At 37.2% G+C, this 19,538-nt stretch overlaps 1 protein-coding gene across 1 annotated transcript; it reads left to right on the forward strand.

Annotated features, from left to right (window-relative positions):
- The first annotated feature begins 5,932 nt into the window (after positions 1-5,932).
- On the forward strand, positions 5,933-19,192 carry ell2 (elongation factor for RNA polymerase II 2). Its single transcript, XM_043221532.1, is given in 13 exon segments — positions 5,933-6,122; positions 9,474-9,521; positions 10,407-10,528; positions 10,604-10,767; positions 12,901-13,160; positions 14,384-14,508; positions 14,646-14,712; positions 15,149-15,266; positions 15,269-15,808; positions 16,097-16,160; positions 16,308-16,479; positions 16,606-16,650; positions 16,758-19,192. Coding segments are annotated over 13 exon segments (1,974 nt in total). The 5' UTR covers positions 5,933-5,990; the 3' UTR covers positions 16,875-19,192.
- Positions 19,193-19,538: the final 346 nt, after the last annotated feature.

The following is a 19,538-nucleotide window of genomic DNA, read 5'->3' on the forward strand; positions in this document are numbered from 1 at the left end:
GTTTAACTGAGGACTGACGTGTTTGAAATGACATAAAGAGACATAGCGCCATCTTGTGACGCTAAATGCTAGCTAAGGCTAAGAATGCTCAACATTTAACCCATCTGGTGAAGGTATTGCTAGTTAGCGTATCTGAATTAGCCCCTGCTGGTAGATGTTTGAATTACATAATCTGGCTACAGACAACATCTTCAGCTATTGACATTTAAAGCAGCTGATGGAGTATTTGGGTGGTAAATAGATTTATTTATAAGTATGTGTATATGTATGTATGTAAAATATTTTTACAAGCAACATAAATTGCAGATGTTTCATTATATTATGGTAGACGAAGCATAAAATGCATGCATATCTACAGTATATTGTTTTCTACATAAATATGAGAAAATATTTATTTATTTTTATATGTATTAAAATATATAGCATCTATTAACAGCTTTTTAAAGCAGCAATGTATTTTGACAACATTTTAGCAAGCAACATGTTGTACCAAGTTAAGAAATGAAGTTTTATATGCATTACATTAACATATTCTATTTTTGTTAAAATTCTGCTGAGGAACAGGTTACAATTACTCTCTCTCTCTCTCTCTCTCTCTCTCTCTCTCTCTCTCTCTCTATCTTCATTTCTCTCGTTTTCTTTTGTTCTTCACTGGAATCAACTGTCCTCCTGGAGTTTATTCTATCCGGATCCCCTCCAAATCTGGCTGCTTTGGGCGAGAGCCAGAGAAACAGATTCCACCAGTCAGATGATGAGAAAGAAGCAGAGATACTGTGTGAGAGAAGCAGCAGCGAGGACAGAAAATAAAGAGCAGGAAAGGTAGCGTTAAGAGTTGGAAAATGAAAAGAAAACATTGTATTAAAACTGATGGAACAGGTGAGAATAAAGAGACTTGCTGGGGATGAGAGATAAGAGGGCCGAAATGAACGAGGGAGGCCAATGAAATCTTTCTCTCTTTCACTGTAAATCTCATCTTCTTCTTTGCATTCAAAGGAAGCATTTTGCATTTTTTTCTGGAATCATCAGAATGTTGTGGTGTTCCGTTTGGTAATTCCGCTCAGCCTGAGGTGAAGTGAAAGGTGTTATGAAAAAAGTTAGGAAAATGTGCTGAGACTGGATTTGCAAGATTATGCAGCTCCACGACAACATACCAGGGAGTTGATGGCCTTAAAACGAGTATTTCTCTCATACATCTCAATTACCTGTTGACTTTTTTTTTCCGCAAAACCTCAAGAATAATTTTGCTAGAAAAATGCTTGACAGAGCTCACTTTTAATTTGCTTGTCAAAAAGATCACAAGAATGATTGGATCGTGTGGAAAAGGGACTGAGCAGTTCGTTGAGTGAAAAGTTTACAAATATTGATGGAGGGATCATATTATTATATGGATTATTTTAGTTCATTTTATTGAAGGGTGGACCGCAATATTATACTATTTATTTTATAAAATAGAGTACAGTATTAAGTAGACACTATTTATGCATATAGTTTAATTTAATCAAAGCTATATACAAAAAAGCTAAAAGCTAAACAAAATAAAAGAAAATAATAAACTTTTTATAATTTATAACACTGTGGGTGTTATACAGAGGTATAATATTTTTTATAAATTTACTCATTTATTTATTTTTTGTAGAAGTAGGGACCACAGTATTATATAAACTCCTTTTAGGATAATGCTATTTCATTTTAACTATTTTTTTATAGTTGTTTTTTTTTTTTTTATAGCGTTTCTTATATCAGAAATACATTTTGGGAATCATATTCTATTCATATCTGCTGTTTGTTGCCTCAAAGAATTTTTTAAATGCAATTTTTATTTGATAAAATGCATGTGCATTTAAAAGCCATTCATAAACATCTTCTACTCCTACTTGCGTAAAAAAAGAGAAACATGAGAGTTTGGAAACATGAGAGTTGCCACACCATCAGTGTCTGTTGAGAGATACGGCTCATATATAACTGTTTCCACGTGATAAGGACCAATACAGCTGGTGCCACTTGTATTTCCAGATGATGGTCAAACATTAACAGACCTTGCAGTTTCTAGGCCTTAAAATTCCGGAAATGAAGGAGAGGAACTGACAGCGGGACAACAGCATCACCTGTATACTTAAACAACCCGTCATGTACTTCCTGAGAGACAGACTGTTCTGACATGGAGTACTCTGTGTGTCCTCGCATGGCACTTGCTGTGTTGACAGAGCAATGAATTATTGTAAAGAGCATATCTGTACGGTTGCTTGATGGTTCTAGGCATCACTGACTTTCAACCATCAAGGCTTACCTGGTCTCATGGTATAAATGTACCTTGGTGCATTTTTAGTGAGACATAAAATGTCAGTTTCCGAAAGAAATGAACACTAGAGGCAGTAAAAGTCAGTTTCGACTAATAAAGAGTAATTTTCGCATAATTACTTGAAGACTATCATGTTATGACTTTAAAACAATATTCATATCCTGGGAGATTTGACAAACGGATGCTTTTGAATGTTTGCATCACACATATCTATTGGTTTTCATAGACGGTTGGTTTGTTTTGGTGGCTCATGGAGTGCTGAGATGTGCTTGAGAGGTGAAGAGCTTCAGGTCAAATCCCATGTAAATATGGTTTAACAAAACAGTTCAAATCTGTGTAAAAGGAAGTTGAAATGTTAACACTGTCACAGAGGTCAATGGTTGGATTTGGTGTAGGGCCTATTTCCAACATGATAGAGCAATTCTGAACAGCTGCAATATATACCTATATCAATGTAATAAAATGTGCCATGGTTCACGTACTGAACCTGTGTTTTAGCTTTGTTACCAAAGTCTCTTTTTTTAATTGTATAATCTTCGTTCGAACTGCGGCAACAGTCGTTGTTGCACAAAAAAGTGCATATTTTTAATAATACCAGGTTGATCAAAGCAGTGGTTCTCAAAACGAGTTCTGAGTGATTAAAATAATAAATATCTGATATAAATAAACAAAAATGTGTCTAAACAATTATGGCAAGACAACAGCAGATGGACTTTTTCATTGGAGAAAACATATTGGGCAGAAGCGATGGTTTGAAGTACAACATGCCTTAATCATGTCATTGGTTTGTTACAAACATGCAGTTTTACACTTTCACAATCAGATGTTAACTGATTGGAGTGTGCTTGTGGATTATTGTGATGTTTTTATCAGCTGTTTGGACTCTTATTCTGACGGGACCCATTCACTGCAGAGGATCCATTGGTGAGCAAGTGGGTGGAGTTTGCTCTGTGTAAACACTATCCTACTTTAGTTTCACACTACTCTTGTAGTAAAACTCATTAAATGAGTTAACTATAGTGTTAACATAAATTTAGCTTTATGTCTTTGCTTTTGAAGAAAACAGAGCTTTAGTTTGTTTCTATTTAACCTGTAGCATTCATTTATTTAATGATTGTGACCTTTTTTAACTCTCCATAGTCTTTTTTTTGTAAACCAGGTGCGTTTGTCTCACATTTTTTGGTCTCTGCTACTGCACACAGACATGTGTTTTGGTCCCACATGGAGTACTAAGGTCAAAAGATCCACAATCTCGGTCTGTAATCTAATGCCAGGCAGCTAAAGAAAGCAGAAACAGTTTAAGTGACTGCACACACACTCACAACCATTTAAACAATGTTAAATAGCTGTTGATAATCACAAGCAGAGAAAAAAAGTATTATAGGAAGCTTGTTCAGAGTTTGCATTTGCAAAGGTTTATGTTTCATTTTAGAATCAACTAACACAAAAACATGATTTATATATATATATATATATATATATATATATATATATATATATATATATATATATATATATATATATATATATATATTAGATATATAACGTGTCATGACATGTCTTTGTTTTTGCTACATTAGAATCTCTACCAAGTCACCAAGTTAATCAGAGGTGACCAAATTAATTGTTTTAATGCTTCTTTATTGAGTTTCAGAACACCATGATGAAAAACAGCTTCATGAAAAAGCAGCCCAGTCGTGCAGGATTCAGCCAAGACAACACCCTGCGCTGTCAACAATGCCATGGAAATCAGAGGAAATGTAATCAGATGCGGTGAATTTAATGTGCACTCCTCAGCCATTGTGCCACCGACAGATGCATCAGCATGATGAGAAACTAATTAACACCCACTTAATTAATACTCATGCTATTCAGCTAAAAATCACTAAGAGTGTTCCTTTACAAATGCATCTCATATAATCCCATTACTGTGTCTGTGAAGCCTTCTGAACCGGCATGCATTGCGGGGCCGATTTTAAACACTAAATAAACTAGTTTTTAATCAAGGGTGTGGCAGGCTTTTTTATGCAGGCCTAATCTCAAGGATTCACAGCGGCTTCCCTGCACCCAGCCTAAAACTACCGCACCACACCAAAACACTCTGCATAATCACTCCGTCCCAGAGTGTGACTCTGTAAGGCACAGCAGGTGTGAAAGCTGGGGGGAAATAGCCAGAAGCCTTCAAACCAGTTTTACAATGAGCCAGGCTTAAGAAAAAACGGTTGACCTTCTCGGCTGACACTTTGGCCCAGTGCAGTCTAGATGATCAATACGTTCAGATCAGAGGGGACTCGTTTTCGATTAGGCTCGGTTTGTTTGCTGGATTATAAAAAGTTCAATGGTTTGTCACACCTACATGTGAAAATACTCAGTCTATCAATCATGTCTGGAAAACTGTTGTTCCTTGTTTAACTTGTTCCTGCTGATTACCGTGCATGAGTGATGTAACCACGGACCGAATGTGACTCAGGATGACCCTGATGCAACTGGCTGATTACTGCAGTCTGTCACCGCTTACAAACAGTGAGACATGTACAATAATACACCTGAAGGCAGGCCAAACACTTGTCTGACACCTATATACCAGTGTTTTTTAAGGAGCACTGTGGTAAAGAGGGAGCGGCAAACCAAATCTGACTCTGATCTTAGCAACGGTGGAGAAAACACTCCTAAAACAGTATACTACTAATTTGTGTAATTTGTTTGTTTTTGTGTTTAATAATCCTTTAAATTACAGGAAGGGTGCATGCAGAAATAAAAGCAAACAAATCCACTTGGCCTCTAAACTCATTTTAATCATGAAAAATAGTTTGTTATCCCAGTATCTAGAAAGCACAATGTAATGCCAATATAAACTGTATGATATATATGTAAAAAAGCTGAAATTAAACAAATATTTACTACTGAATATTTACTTTACGAAAAAAAGGTTATCCATAATTATCCGTAATTAAGCCAAATATCAGCATATCAAAGATGAATATGTCTATAAATATAAAAATTATGTGTCATTTTAAAATATAAAAATGTTTAACAGATTTATCACACATATACATACATATATATGCAGTATATATATCCCCAAAATACAAAATATTCCAACTGGATTTTGAATGAGTTTAATTGGAATGTTATCTGTTTTTCCAAATGAGGTCTAATAATTATATATATATATATATATATATATATATATATATATATATATATATATATATATATATATATATATATATATATATATATATATATATGAACTCTTGCACACACAATAGATATCATTTCTTATTGTAGGACTAAATTAGTGATGGCTAATTTAGAAATTGTTATTGTCCCATAGTTCATCTCAAAATAGCCAAATATCAACAGATTTGTCTACCCATAATTGTTTAGCATAATTTAGCAATAAAAAGCTTAGAGGAAATAACAGCCATAAACGAGCATAAATCGATTAACATACAAACACTATGCAATGCTTGTTAACCATGAGAGCAAGCATAGATAAAATTATAAGGAAAAGTAGTAATGAAAGCGTTTAGCCTAAAGTGTTATAGAATAAAAAGAGCCAACTAGTTAACTTTGAAACGGCACAGAGCAGAAAGGGACTTACTTTTGCTAAGGTCCCTCCCTCTGTCCGCATTAGAGAGAGAGTTTGCACGTATGTCAGAGGGACTATGGTGGAGGGCTGGTGAAGATGATGGCAGCTCTCTGCGAGGATGGCACATATGGACTCAACTGTGGCCGCAAAAGCGATAAAATATCAGTTTTACATGTCAAACTGACAGAAACAGCCTTTAAAGCGCTGGAAAACTACCAAAACTGTAAGGTGAGTGCTGGGAAACCTACAGTTTCATGAACGGAAAGGGAGAGCGGTAGCTTGCTCGCCCGAAAAGGCATTAGATATATATGTAAAAAAATATTTTATTTCCTTTTAAACCATGCAACGTCTCTTAAAAAGTTAATAAACGTTTTCATTTGGCTGTTGCCCTTGTATATCTGATTTGAAAACGGTTTTTAATAAAGAAAAAAGACTCTAGGGAGTGAACATAATGCCAACACACCATTATCAGCTATGAACTCTTTGCATGTAATTTCAGCTCCACAAACCACATTCAGTAAATGTTAATACATCTATGAGGTCTCACTGATTGAAATGGGGTATGTTAATGGATTAAATGTAAAATTAGTTTGTTAGTTTTATGTTTTATTGGGTTTTATCCTCGAATGATAAGCTACGATGCTAACGGTTAGAAAAAAAACTTTCTTTACAAGCCAAAAGCTACGATCCAGATGTCTGTCATTTCGACCATTTGATGATTTTATGAAGTTTACAGTCTCTTTAGAGTGAATGTTTAGTGTTACAAGCGAAAAAGTCTTGGGAATTGACGAAAATTAAAGTTTGGTGAGCTAGCAGATAGCATGGCTAATGTTACTAGCTGGCAGTCCTCCAACAGTGATTAAGTTCACGAATGTAGCGATATTTTTGCTGTTTTTCTAACGTTCACGGCTCTTAGTCCAAATAAACATGGTTTAAAATCACAATAAGACATCTAAGCTTCTAAGTTTGCCTAATTAATGTCTAAATATGGTTGCTTGGCTAGCTAGTTAGCTATGAAGACTCATACACGCACACCTGAGGAGTTTAATGTGTTTTATTAAAACTGTTTGTGTCGTTTGATGCTATAGTTTTCGTTTATCATGTACTAGGCATTCATATTTATCTTAAACGTCTTTAGAAGTGAATTCTGTTTCATAAAGGAGATTTTTTTTTTTTTGTATGTGTGGCATGGTGACTAAGTGGGGAAACCCTTTACTATACAGTTAATAGTGCACAAATCATCTTTCTACCATGTAATTTTGGTAAATATTTTAGGTCTGACCACAGGGTTTGCTTATCATGTCTATTTAGATCATCCAAAGTAAGTAGTAGTATAATGTGAGAGTTAGATTTGATAGTGTTATGAACATATGACAAAGATAAGGAAATTGATAAAACAAAACAAAAAAACCCTTCTGGGCATTTCTATCATTTCGAAAGGCTGAAAGAGTTTCTATTGGCTTACTAGGAGAAATCAGGCAGCTTCAATGAAGAGCTGCATTGTCTGGATTTTTTTAAAGCTCTACACTGCTCAAAGTGCTTACGAGGCAGTGTTTGACTTAAAGCTACAGCTGGCTCGTTGTAAAAAAGAAAAAAAAGGAGAGAGAGAAAAAAACTATGCACTGGGTTCATAGAGATGGTTAATTTGATCCCGAAAGGCCAAATCATAGTAGGCCCAAGATTTGCTCCTGGGTTGTAGATGACTGGACATTCACCCCATTCATCTAATTCGGGTCACCTGTAAAGTTAAAGTCAACACATTTTGTTTTGAATTTCTTTAAAAGAGTTAAGTTGAACCTTGAAGCCAGTTTGAAACTAAATTTAGCTTGGTAATCCATCAAGTTCCTGGCTGCTTTTGACTGGCACTGTTTGCCTTTGTTGATTAGGACTTGCTGTTTGGTTGACACTCAGTGTTACAACACACCATCGGGGAGGCCAGATGAACGAATCTTAAGCTCGGAGCTCACTAACAAAGCACATGTCATTCCATTGATAGCACAATTATATAGTTTTTATTTTTTATTTATTTATTTATTTTTTGGTTTAGTAATTTCATGGGCTCGTGAATTTATTTTTTCATATTTTGGTATTTAGAGCTTTTTTTTTTTTTTTATTGATTTTACAACCTTAAATTAAACTTTTTTTTTTTAATCTAATATATACCATTTTATTTTTTCAATTTAACAGATTTAACTTTATTTCAATGAACAAAGCTGTTTTTAATAGTTTGTTGTTAATGCAAAGCACATTCCGTTCAGTTGACATTATCTAGCATGGAAGCATTCAAAAAATGTTTTGCCAACATATTAAAGAGCTGCAGAAGGTTACATTACAATCGGGTTGTGCATTAAGTGTCACGTTGGTGTAAGGAATGTGGTGATCATATCCTGCAGGGCTTAGCGTCCTCCTATATTAATCGGATAGTAGTTAGGGATTACTTGGTAATTCATCCGTACCATACCTGCCTTAGCTTTGGCGTAATAACTGTTCTAGAAGTTTTCATAATGTTCTGTATTTTTTATTTACAGTGCCACATGTTGTCATGTTCCAAATCTGTTTGTCTTACAGCTACCGTTCTCAGCCGAGTTTGTGGTTAATCATTATTCATCTTTCGGCAATGGGACAAGACAGTCAGGGCAAAGACAGGGAATGTGTGAACCTCAGCGATGATCCTCGAGCCATTCCTTATCTTTTGCATGGCTCTAAATGCTGATAATAGATCTTAATTGCTAAAGTGTGTCTGTAGATACTTCTTGTTTGTTAGTTTGTTTCACTAAGGAAGGCTGGTTTATGTAGTTTTTTTTTTCTGCTGAACACTGTGGACTCAACCACAAAGGTGTTGAATTGTATTAAAAGTACAATGAACCTTATTGTGCAACAACATGCAGATTTGTTAACTTAATGTAATGACTGGTGGTTACTCTTCCATGCATGATTATATTTAAAGTTATATTTTGTTGTTTGCGTTTAGCATTGTGTAACAGATGTTCAACCTGTTTTTGAGAATTGGGAACCACTGGTTTAGGCTTCACTGTAGTTCTTCGTACTCCTGTGTAACGTGATCTGATCCAGTCTGTGTGCAAGTGTTTGGGGGTGGGGGCTTGTGAAACTTATCTGGTTAAACAAGCCTTTGCAGATGGAGGAGGCTGTGGGCAGTATTTGAATATAACTGAAGGTGTATGGTTGCAGGGAAGTTAAGGGTTTGGACCTGTGTGTGTGATGAATTATTGTAAATTGGGACATTTTTGCCATTGAGGTGTTTCTTCTCCATATGTACTGTATAAAATCAAGGCTGGTAGTGATCCATTTCCAAGGTGAAGTTGACTATATTGCATTGAGACACAGCGTTCCTTAGAAACTGGTCTGGTTATAAACTGCACATTTGAGGCCCTTCTGGTATTCTGTAAATAGTATGCAAAGAAATAGTATGCCATTATAGTTGCTCTAATCTACCGTTTTTAATTGTTTTTTTAGTTACATTAGAGGTTAGAGGTCAATTAGGCTGATTTATATTTGATGTTTTAGTGGATGAAGTTACTTTTTTGCTATTAACATTTTTAATATTTTCATCTTTTCCAGAATGCACCGTCATCACAGGCGACGATACGTTTTCAGGGTCTCCAAGGGGTAAGTTGACTTTAGCATTGCCTGGTAATGAGTTTACAGCATCCGAATGAGTATCTTCACTGGTTGAAGTGTGGGCGGTACTCATCAAAGCACTCTATAATTGCAAACCTGGTGTCTTAATAGAGAGCCCTCAGGACTCTGCGGTTTTATTGGGCGGCGTCTCACTTTTCCACTGTGAAAGCGCCTGTTTAACCTCTGACCCTGCGCACCACGCTGTAGCTTTCTTCAGACGACTATAAATACTAGGTCGGAGAGTAGGGTTCCGGTTTTACGCTCTTGAATACTGTCTCTAAAGACATAGTGCGCAAACTAGTGTCTGTTTGCTGCAGTCGACATGTTATTACAAGGCTCTGACTGAGCTGACACAATGAGTCTTTCAGAATCTAGTGAGCTGCTATATAGCTATCTTCATCTGTCAACAGCGATGGATGATCGTAGGTGAATCATTTTCGAATTTTCTACATGGGCGGCTGCTCCCTTAACTGTCAGTCAAGCGCATCGCAAATCTCACTCTTCATGAGAACTGCACAGTTAACGGATGATTCTATTGGAGATTGGCATTAGCATCTTGCTAAGCTAGTATTCCTAAACACGCAAAATTAATTTTTAAATTATTGGGAGATTTAGCAATGTTTTTTTTTTCACTTTGATCTATTTATAAAATCTAATAAATAATTACTTTAAATCTAATATTTTGGTTTTATTTCAACTTGTATTAATCAAACAGTTTTTTAAAGGAAGTTTATTTCTTTAAAATATAAAGTTTGACACCACTCAAATACCTTGGTAGCTTGCTTGTTTCATTAAGCTGAAATTAGTACTTATATTTGATTCTTCCTATTAATACTTAAATAATTACATTTTGTTTTATCTCTGCCCTTTCAGCGCATTAAAATCCCAATGACAGACGCTTCCAATGGCTGTCATAACTTCGACTTTTACCTGTCCAACTATGGCAAAGACAATCCTCAAGGAAGCTTTGAGTGTATCCACCAGTGCATGTCTAGGTAAGGGCTGAGCAAGTTTCTTGTGTGTCAAAATGATTTATTTTCTGATTTATAACCACTCTTCGTGTCCGTTAGCTCTGGAGTCCCCCATCTATCCTCCCTGGGAACGATTCAAGACAAAATCACTGTATGTGCCACCAATGACTCTTACCAGGTGACCAAAGAGCGAGTGACCAAAGCAGAGGAGGATAAAAGCAAAAACAGCACCAAATTCATCAGACCCGGAGGACCGTTCAGAGGTTTGATATTAATACACAGTATTTTATCTCCTGTAACGTGTGCACAAACGCATTCTGCTCACTGGTATTTGGAGAGTACCCATTAATACGTAAGTAGTTAAAAATGTAGTAACCAGTAAGTTAAAAATGAGCCTAGGTTAACAGATTCATGTGTGAAAAGTCTGTCATTTCCATTTAATTTCCTGTTGGAGTTTCAGTCTAAACGTTTCTGTTTCAAAGACTCTTTCTATACATCTGATGATTATCTTGACAGGATGGGGTTTTCTTTTCAGTTTCTGCTTTCATTTCCTAATTTAGACCTGCGTATAGCACATTTTTACATGAATTTGCTCATTTCTAGATCAAAATAGACGATCATGCCGATCTCATCCAGTTTTTCACATTGACCTGCAGCTCTCGGCCAGTTCATTTGTAACCATCACATAACGTCTGCGTTAAACCAATTGGGAGCTTTACTGAGAGTGAAGTATGGATTAGGGTCAAGAGAAAAAGCAAGTAAAAGTTCATCCTATTTATCTGATGTGGCTAAGTCGTGGCACAACCCATGTCTCTGAGATTATAGACGTGCCCCACATAGAGACGTGGAAAGTGACAGACTGAATTTTTCTGGTTATTGTCACCTGCTTAGGTTGTTAAATTAAATCAGCATTTTTTTGCAAACTGCTGGTGGGGAATGATGCTGCAACTCCAGAGACCTGTTTTATCTCATGTTTTAAAAACTGTATCACCATTTAGAGAAAAGAAAGAGAACCCTTGAGGGTTTTTAGAGTGACTTTAACTAACACTCAAACGCGGCTCATTATATTTCACCCCTGCCAGACAAAACCTGTCTCTCAGCACCTGTTCAGCTGTCACTCCCTTCTGGGAGCCCCCATTCTCCGGACCACAGCTGGCTACCATCAGAAAACTGGAAAAGTCAGTTTCACCTCTCCCCCCCTCCATCTCTCGGCGCTAAGCCGCAGGGGAGGAGTGATCGTGGTGTGTTTGCATTTTACACAGCAAAAGGAAGTGCAAGAAAGAGGGTTTGTGGTGTAAGGTTTTTCAGCAGCTGGTTGTCAGGAAACCACGTTACACTCTACTTGTTTGTTTAATCAGAGAGACACAAGCAAGTTGGAAATGGTGCAGATTTGTCATATAATCTAGAGTTTAAATGATCTTGCCTTCCTTGATTCCTCCCGGTGTGCCATACATGTGTGATGGCCAAAGCTTATTATCCATTGACGTAAGAGTTTCACCTGACCTGTTGGAGGTGAGACAGCGAAAGTTTGTGTCTGGATGTCGTCCAGTCATCAGCACATGTTTGGGCAAAGCAAGGGAGAGTTCGTAAGAGAAAGATGTAGGAAGTAGGATGGTTAAAGAGTCACTATTTGTCACTACTTGTGAGAGATTTCGTGTTAGAGGAACGTATCTGTGCCACCTAAAACTCAGAAGTATGCACTTCAGCATTGTTTTAAGAATGCATGCTTTTGTTTGTATTATATTGGATTCTAATATTAGATTTAACGAAAATGAACACAACGTAATGTGGTGTCAGTGTACTCAATGTCTGACTGATGCTCACATGCTTATTTTTGGATACTGTAAAAATACTCGAGCAGTAAGTAGTTAAAATTCATTCTGCAAGATTAAAATGTGCAACTTCAGTCTTGCATTTGTTGATTCCCTTCTGAGAAAAATGAAGCAAGCATGAAGTTTTGTGGGCTGCATTAGACGCCAATAGAAATTCTAACACCATCTGTATACTTGGTATAGCATTAATCCTCATCTTGCACACAGTATAGAACGGGAAACTATGTGAACATAGGCCACCATGTATTCTCCCAGTTTCACAAACAAGGTTTCAGACTAGTCCCAGACTAAAATATAAATTTAAAATGTTTCACCTGAAATAAACTTGCACTGACTGATCCTTAAAATATCATTGTTTAGCCTCAAGATGCACACCAGCAATGTTTTATCTAAGTAATAAAAATTACTTAAATGTCCTAATTGAACAGTATGGCCTAATCCAGACTTAGTCCAGGCCCTGTCTGTAAAACCAGGCCATTATATACCAAATTAAAGCATTAAGAATCTTCTTAGTGATAAATATCACTGTTGTAACCTCTCCGTCTCTCTGTTAATGTTGTATAGACAAAAAGGTCCAGCACCGTAAACCTGCCCCATCAGCCCCCGACCCGGTTCCAGAGAGAAAGCAGACCACGCCCCTCAACCCAGCCAACACCATCCGCAAGTGCCTTACCAACAACCCCGTATCACAACGGCCATACCGGGACCGCGTCATTCACCTTCTAGCCCTGCGCTCTTACAAGAAACTAGAGTTGCTCGGCAGACTGCAAAGAGACGGTATCAGCCAGAAAGACCGCAACTCTTTGGGCTCTACACTACATCAGGTAAGAGTGAAATTATGGACTGCAATCAGTTATTTTTAAAATCAAAGCAACCGTTAAGCTGGATTGACCGCAGGTGTAATGTTATAATAAAACACAAGTTTTAGCAGTAGACTTCTAAAATCATCATTTACTTCCATGTTAAGCGCTCCACTTTAACCCTAATTTAAAATATTAGGTTAATGTTCAAAGAGCAGGATTTCATTAAGACTAGAAAGGCATTAATCTAAATGCAACTTGAAGACTGTCATAATCATACATATTAGTTTACAATAGGTCACGGAGACTTGAATCGTAGATAGCATCATATCCCAGTTGGAATCTGCCCACAGGCTACAGCAATATTGCAGATGCACAGTGTCACTTAATGCTAGTCACCGTTTAACAGCCCAAACACAAAGACTTGCATTCACCTCAGCTGAATGTATAGCACGTGGCAAATTAGGCAACCATAAATTAAACCTATTAAAGTAATTACACGCATACATGCACCCTCAAACAGAGCATGCTGGAGAGACTAGCGTACTTCATTTCAGTAAATTTAAGGTCATACTGTTGACAGTCGTCATATGTGAATGGCTTTTGTCATCAAAAGGGGTAGAAGTTGCAATTTCGGTTCTCCCCACTAGTTTCAAAGGAGAAATACCAAGGTTGTTGTGCTTTTCTATGGAGTCTAGAAGGCATTAATTCAGGCTTTGAAAAGGGAAGTACGAAACAAGCTTCTCTCCTTCTTTGGAAATGCAGGAAGGACTGAGAATCTGAAACGGTCCCCACACTGGGTTGTAACGTAAGAAGTAACACTATATCCCTTTGCCTAACTGTCCATTTGCATTACTATTTATAGTGTTTGTGTATCTGCTGCTCTTATGTATGCCGACTTAAACAAGGATTCAAAGTGTGCTTTCAACTTCCTATCATATTAAAAATAAAGTGACTATATAGACTGCTGAATTAAAAATGGTTACAACAGTACTAATGATTCAATTTAACATAAATGTATGTTTAATAGCTTTGTTCGGTGTTTGTTCAAAATCAGGTTTGCCTTAGCAAGCACCACTTATTAAATGAAATGTAAAAACCATTTAAGCAGCCATCTTTCTTTCTTTTTTTTTTCTTTTCTTTTCAATTTAAATATTAAGAGAGGTCCTTTTTAAATTTATTGTCCTATATCTTGTATTTAATCACAGAATGGAAAGCAATCAATAAAGTAATTTGCATTCCTTTAGGTGGCCAATCTAAACCCTAAGGATAACTCCTATTCGCTGAAGGACTTTATCTTCCGTGAGGTCCACAGGGACTGGCCGGGCTACACGGAGGATGAACGGGTTCAGTGTGACAGGATCCTGGCACGGTAAGACTCACCGGTCACATGCAATTAAAAAAAGAATGACTCTTTAATTGAACATGAATAATTTTTGAGAGCCGGTACAAGAGATCCCAAGACTATTTGGCAGCGCTTAAATTAGTTCATTTTTCCCCCTCTAACAGTAAATTGGGCTTGAATTCAGAGTCTGTATCTTCCAGCAGTCCAACCAAAGAGCCAACGTCCCCGGTGGTAAGACCCATACTACAGTTTTATATTGATATTCTTTTTTTTTTTTTTTTTTGGGGAAAAAATAAATATGTATTATAATTTTTGGCTTTACTTAAAATTGTATAATATAAATAAATTCTCAGAATTGCAGGTAACGGACTCAAATTACAGTGAGGAAACAAGAATCATGAGATTATTTTCAATTCAGTGGCGGAAACAGACTTCAATAATATATACATATTGAATATATTTTAATTGTTTATCATTATTTTATACAGTGTGTGATTTATATATAAATATAGCAATACATTATTCTAAAATAAATTATAGACATTTTTTATGAATATAATTTTTATTGCATTTAAAATATAATGTATGAAACAACATATGCAAAAATTACCACTGTTTGCACATCCATGACTTTACACGCCCAAGAATTATGATTTGTTTCTTTCAGAAACGCCAACCCGAGACTGACTTCATTGACCCTCTGATGTCTAAGAAGCCCCGAATCTCCCATCTCAGTAACCGAGGACCCCCCTCCTCTTCAGGTCGTCATTCTTCAGAGACTGAGGACAAAAACCCGCACCCACGGCGGCTTGCCCAGGACCCTCTTTTCACCCTCCCCCTGTCACAGGCTCCAGTTCAAACTCCCCCAGTACACCGGAGGGACGGGGGTCTCAGGACCTGCCCTTGGACCAGAGCTCTATATGCGGGAACTCCTCGGAGAGCTACGCCCCCCGCAGCCACACTCCCAGCCCGCCCAGCCAGCCGGTCTCCACAACGTCCCCCTCTTCCTTCTCCACATGTACCGTCTCCACAACCACCATTACCTCCACCACTACCACCAGCAGCGGCCACCGCGTTTCCTCTGCCGCATCTCCTACAGCCAACCGTGACGGCAGTGGCAGCAAAAAGCCCAAGAAGTCCAAGAAGCACAAAGATAAAGAGAAGAAACGAGAAGGAGAGAGGGATAAGGATAAGGACCGAAAGAGGAATAGAGAGCATCACAAGGAGGATCACTGCGATAAGGAAGTACAGCCCAGGAAGAAACACCGGAATGAGGCAGAACAAAAACACATTCCTGCCAACATCAGCCATGAATCGGACAAAGAAGGTTTGTTTTGCTATGTCCTATGCATTTTGTGGAGTTAACATTATCGAATGATTATTATTAATTATTATTAGATGCATGCCAGCAGTTTTGAATGAAAGATTTGTTAAGCTTGTTATCAAGCCTGATGGTAGGCTTGGTTTATCATCCATTTTTCCTTTGGCCCTTGAACTTTAGTTCACAACAACACATTTAGGTTGGTCTGTTCCTAAGACACAAAGATCATGTGTTACGTGTGCTTGCGAGAGGACAGATTTCCATGTTTGTACATGATGGTGTGTGTCTTTACAGCTGGCAAAGACAAGCCTGTCAACAGCACTGAAGTTCCAGTCCCAACAAAGCCTGATTACATTGTGTGAGTGAACTTTGACTCATTTATAGTGCGTCATTCTGCATAAACCCTCATCACATACAGTAATGTAGTAAAATTATGTGTGTGTGTTTGTGTATATGTATGTATGCGAGACCTGTCTAGAGTCTTATTGTTCTTGTTTTATTGCAGTAAGTACACAGCAGTGATATCTATGGATCAGAGGCAGCACTATAAGGATGACTTCAATGCAGAATATGATGAGTATCGCATCCTTCATGCGCGTGTAGAGAGTGTGACTCGTCGTTTTACAAAATTGGACGCCCAGTGTAGACGACTGGCACCGGGAACTAAAGAGTACCAGGTAGGAGAACAGGATTTCATTTTGAAACTTTCTTTACTGTTCTTTATATAAAGAACTGCGTATATTTATGTGTATGTATACTTTTGTATCCTAAGTAGTAAGCGTTTGTCTTGTCTTTCCTAACAGGAAGTACACGAACAGGTGCTGCAAGAATATAAAAAAATTAAACAAGTAAGTTTAACTGTGCATGACTTACCCATCTGGGTCCTTTAGACCACAAGTAAACAATAACAAAAAAAAAAAAAGCTTTTAATTGACACATTATGTGTACTTTACAGCACAGCCCAAACTATTATGAAGAAAAACAGCGCTGTGAGTACCTGCACAACAAACTGGCCCACATCAAACGGCTCATCGCTGACTTCGACCAGCGGAGGGCGCAGTCCTGGCTGTAGGGCCCGGGACCAAGCAACCCCCCTCAGCCAATCAGAGCGCTCTTCATCCGAAGGACCATCTTTAAATGAGTGTGGGAATCAAACAGCTCCTTATTTATTCTATTTACAGATTCCCCACTCGCCTGTTTTCCCATATCTGGCCTTCTTCATCAATCTATATAATGTTCTTTTTATTTATCCTTTCCCACACCTTTCATTCTTTCCTTTTCTTTCTTTTTGAAGGACGTTTCAAAAGAAAAAAGGACAACAATGAAAAATTCAACTTTCTGAATGCAAAGAGAAAGTTCGCAATGCAAAACCGTGGGCCTTACAAGCTCGTATTTCTTGAAGCCTTTTGCACAGGGGTGATCGAGCCAGTACATGTGAAAAAGTGGCCATAAAAGAGGGGGTTTCCAAAAGCCTTGAGACTTCCTTTCTCCCAATGGCCCTGTTTTTTTTGTTTTTGTTTTTTTTTTTTCCTTTCTTTCTTTTGAACAGCATCAGTATTCACACCCACAGTGCAAATGATGCCTTAAGGTATAAATACAGACATATATCGATGTGGCGTCAGTGAGACTTACAAGCACCCAGGGCAGTGGGGAGAAATTATTATGACCTGATCGCAGGTCCAGCGCACATTCATGGAAGGTGTGATCGATGTTTGCTTGTGTGTGTGTGTGTGTGAGAGAGAATGTGGCGAGTGAAATTTGTCAGTGTTTTGTTCATTTTTGGGAAGGATTGTGGGTCAGAAACTACAGGTAGAGAGAGGCTCTGAGAGGAGGTTTGGATATAAATTATATTAAAAAAAAAAAAAAGAGGAAAAAAAACCGGAAAATAAAAATCCCCCCCCAAAAAAAGCTGCTATATATATTTTTTTTTTCTTTTTCTTTGAACAGCCGGATCCTTCGGGATCAACCTGGCTCATGTTACATGTTCTTAATTTGGGCCTGCTCTGTTTAAGAAAATGATTGTACCATCTTCAAGGCAAAGGTGCTACTGATTTCTGAGAAAATGCATAGAGCAGAGGCAGACCTGTATATCCATTTCAAATGTATTCATTAATTATTACAAGTCTCAGAACAGAGTTATTTATGAAATATGAATAGAATTATATATTTTTTGTCTTCATTTTGAATTAAAAGGTATTGCTGGAATTGAGAATTGAAGAAGAAACTGATCAAATATGCGTTAAAGTCTTTATTTCACGGTATCATTAGTGATTCAACAACTTAAGGGAAGCGTTATGTTTACAAAACCTGTGTGATAGGAAGTTTTGCCAAAAAAAAGTGATTAAAATGAAACGAATGCTTTCAATCCTATGTTGATAGTCTGGAATAAAACGTGTTTCTCTGAGTGACATGACACTTTGTTATCTGAAAGGAGATGGTGGTCGAACACTTAGTGTCTTGATATATTTATTTTCTTTGATCCTTGTTTAGGGAGAAGATACAGAATGCAGCTTTGTGAATCGGCTTTGGAAAAAAAACTAACAAAAGATGAAAAAAACTCGCAGTTATGCAAATTCTCACTGGATCAAATGGCTCCATGGTGGATTCTGATTGGCTAGTTGATTCTCGAGGCTCGCTGCATTGTATTTGCACATTTTAAGATGTCTTTTTGAAATCTGAAAACAAATCATCTCTCTCTTATGATCACAGTTATTCCATTGTTAAAGACTGGGAGGTGTTTCCTTTGTTTTCCAGTGTTGTAAATTGAAAGGAAAAAAACTTAAGTGAGCCATTCTCAGAATAACCATCGATGAATGTTCGTTTTCAGTATTTGGGGCGGCAGATGGCATCTTGCTTGCTTACTTTTTTTTTTAAGGGGCTTACATGTTATCAAACTCCCCAAGATGTTCTGTTATGTGAGCTTCTGTTCATTTTAGTCACCATTAATAGACTGCACGCAATGTCTGATGACAACCGAATACAAGTCATGGTTATTTAACAGAGAACTATAGCAGCACTTTACTTCGCAGACGCTTATTTCCTCAGCATTCAAATAGCCTCCACACTGAACCTTAAAGATTTGGGATGACACTAAGAAGTGTTGCTTGCAAAGGAGAATGTGCATCTACACACCGGTATCTTTGTAATTTGGGTTGGGTGGGGAAGTATTTGGTGATGTGTGACCAACACCTGTTTTCTTTCCCTTTTGAAGAGACTGTGCCTCTGACACCACTAAAGAGAGATGTTAATGTTGGATAATAAGCCAAGAATCTCATAACACTGTCATCTCTTGTTTTAAAGGTGGGATGGGGGTTATTTCAGACTGTAAGAGAATTCCTGACCTGTCCACCTAAAAATGTATTAAATCAGTTCAATAAAATGTGAACTTGACATTTGTCTGCCTTGGTTTCCCCCACTATATATATGTGTGTGTATATGTATTTTTTGTTTTGTTTATCATTTATACAATTCATCAGAACATGCATCATTCTAGTTTAGCTATATTAAAAATGGGTTTATCTAATTATATTAACAGGACATACATACAAGATGTTAAATGCTAATTAATTCTCTCTCCATCTTTTTTTGAACAAGTAATTCGAATGTTAAATGTTTGAGTGTTCTGAATGAGTCATTGAATCATTCACCCAAAAGAATCTTTAATAAAACCGAAACGTTCAAGTGTATACGAATCTCTCAACGAGCAACGCTTGAAAAATTAAAAATAGTTTCTGAC

The sequence above is a fragment of the Puntigrus tetrazona genome, chromosome 21 (assembly GCF_018831695.1).
Source record: "Puntigrus tetrazona isolate hp1 chromosome 21, ASM1883169v1, whole genome shotgun sequence".
NCBI classification, from domain to species: Eukaryota; Metazoa; Chordata; class Actinopteri; order Cypriniformes; family Cyprinidae; genus Puntigrus; species Puntigrus tetrazona.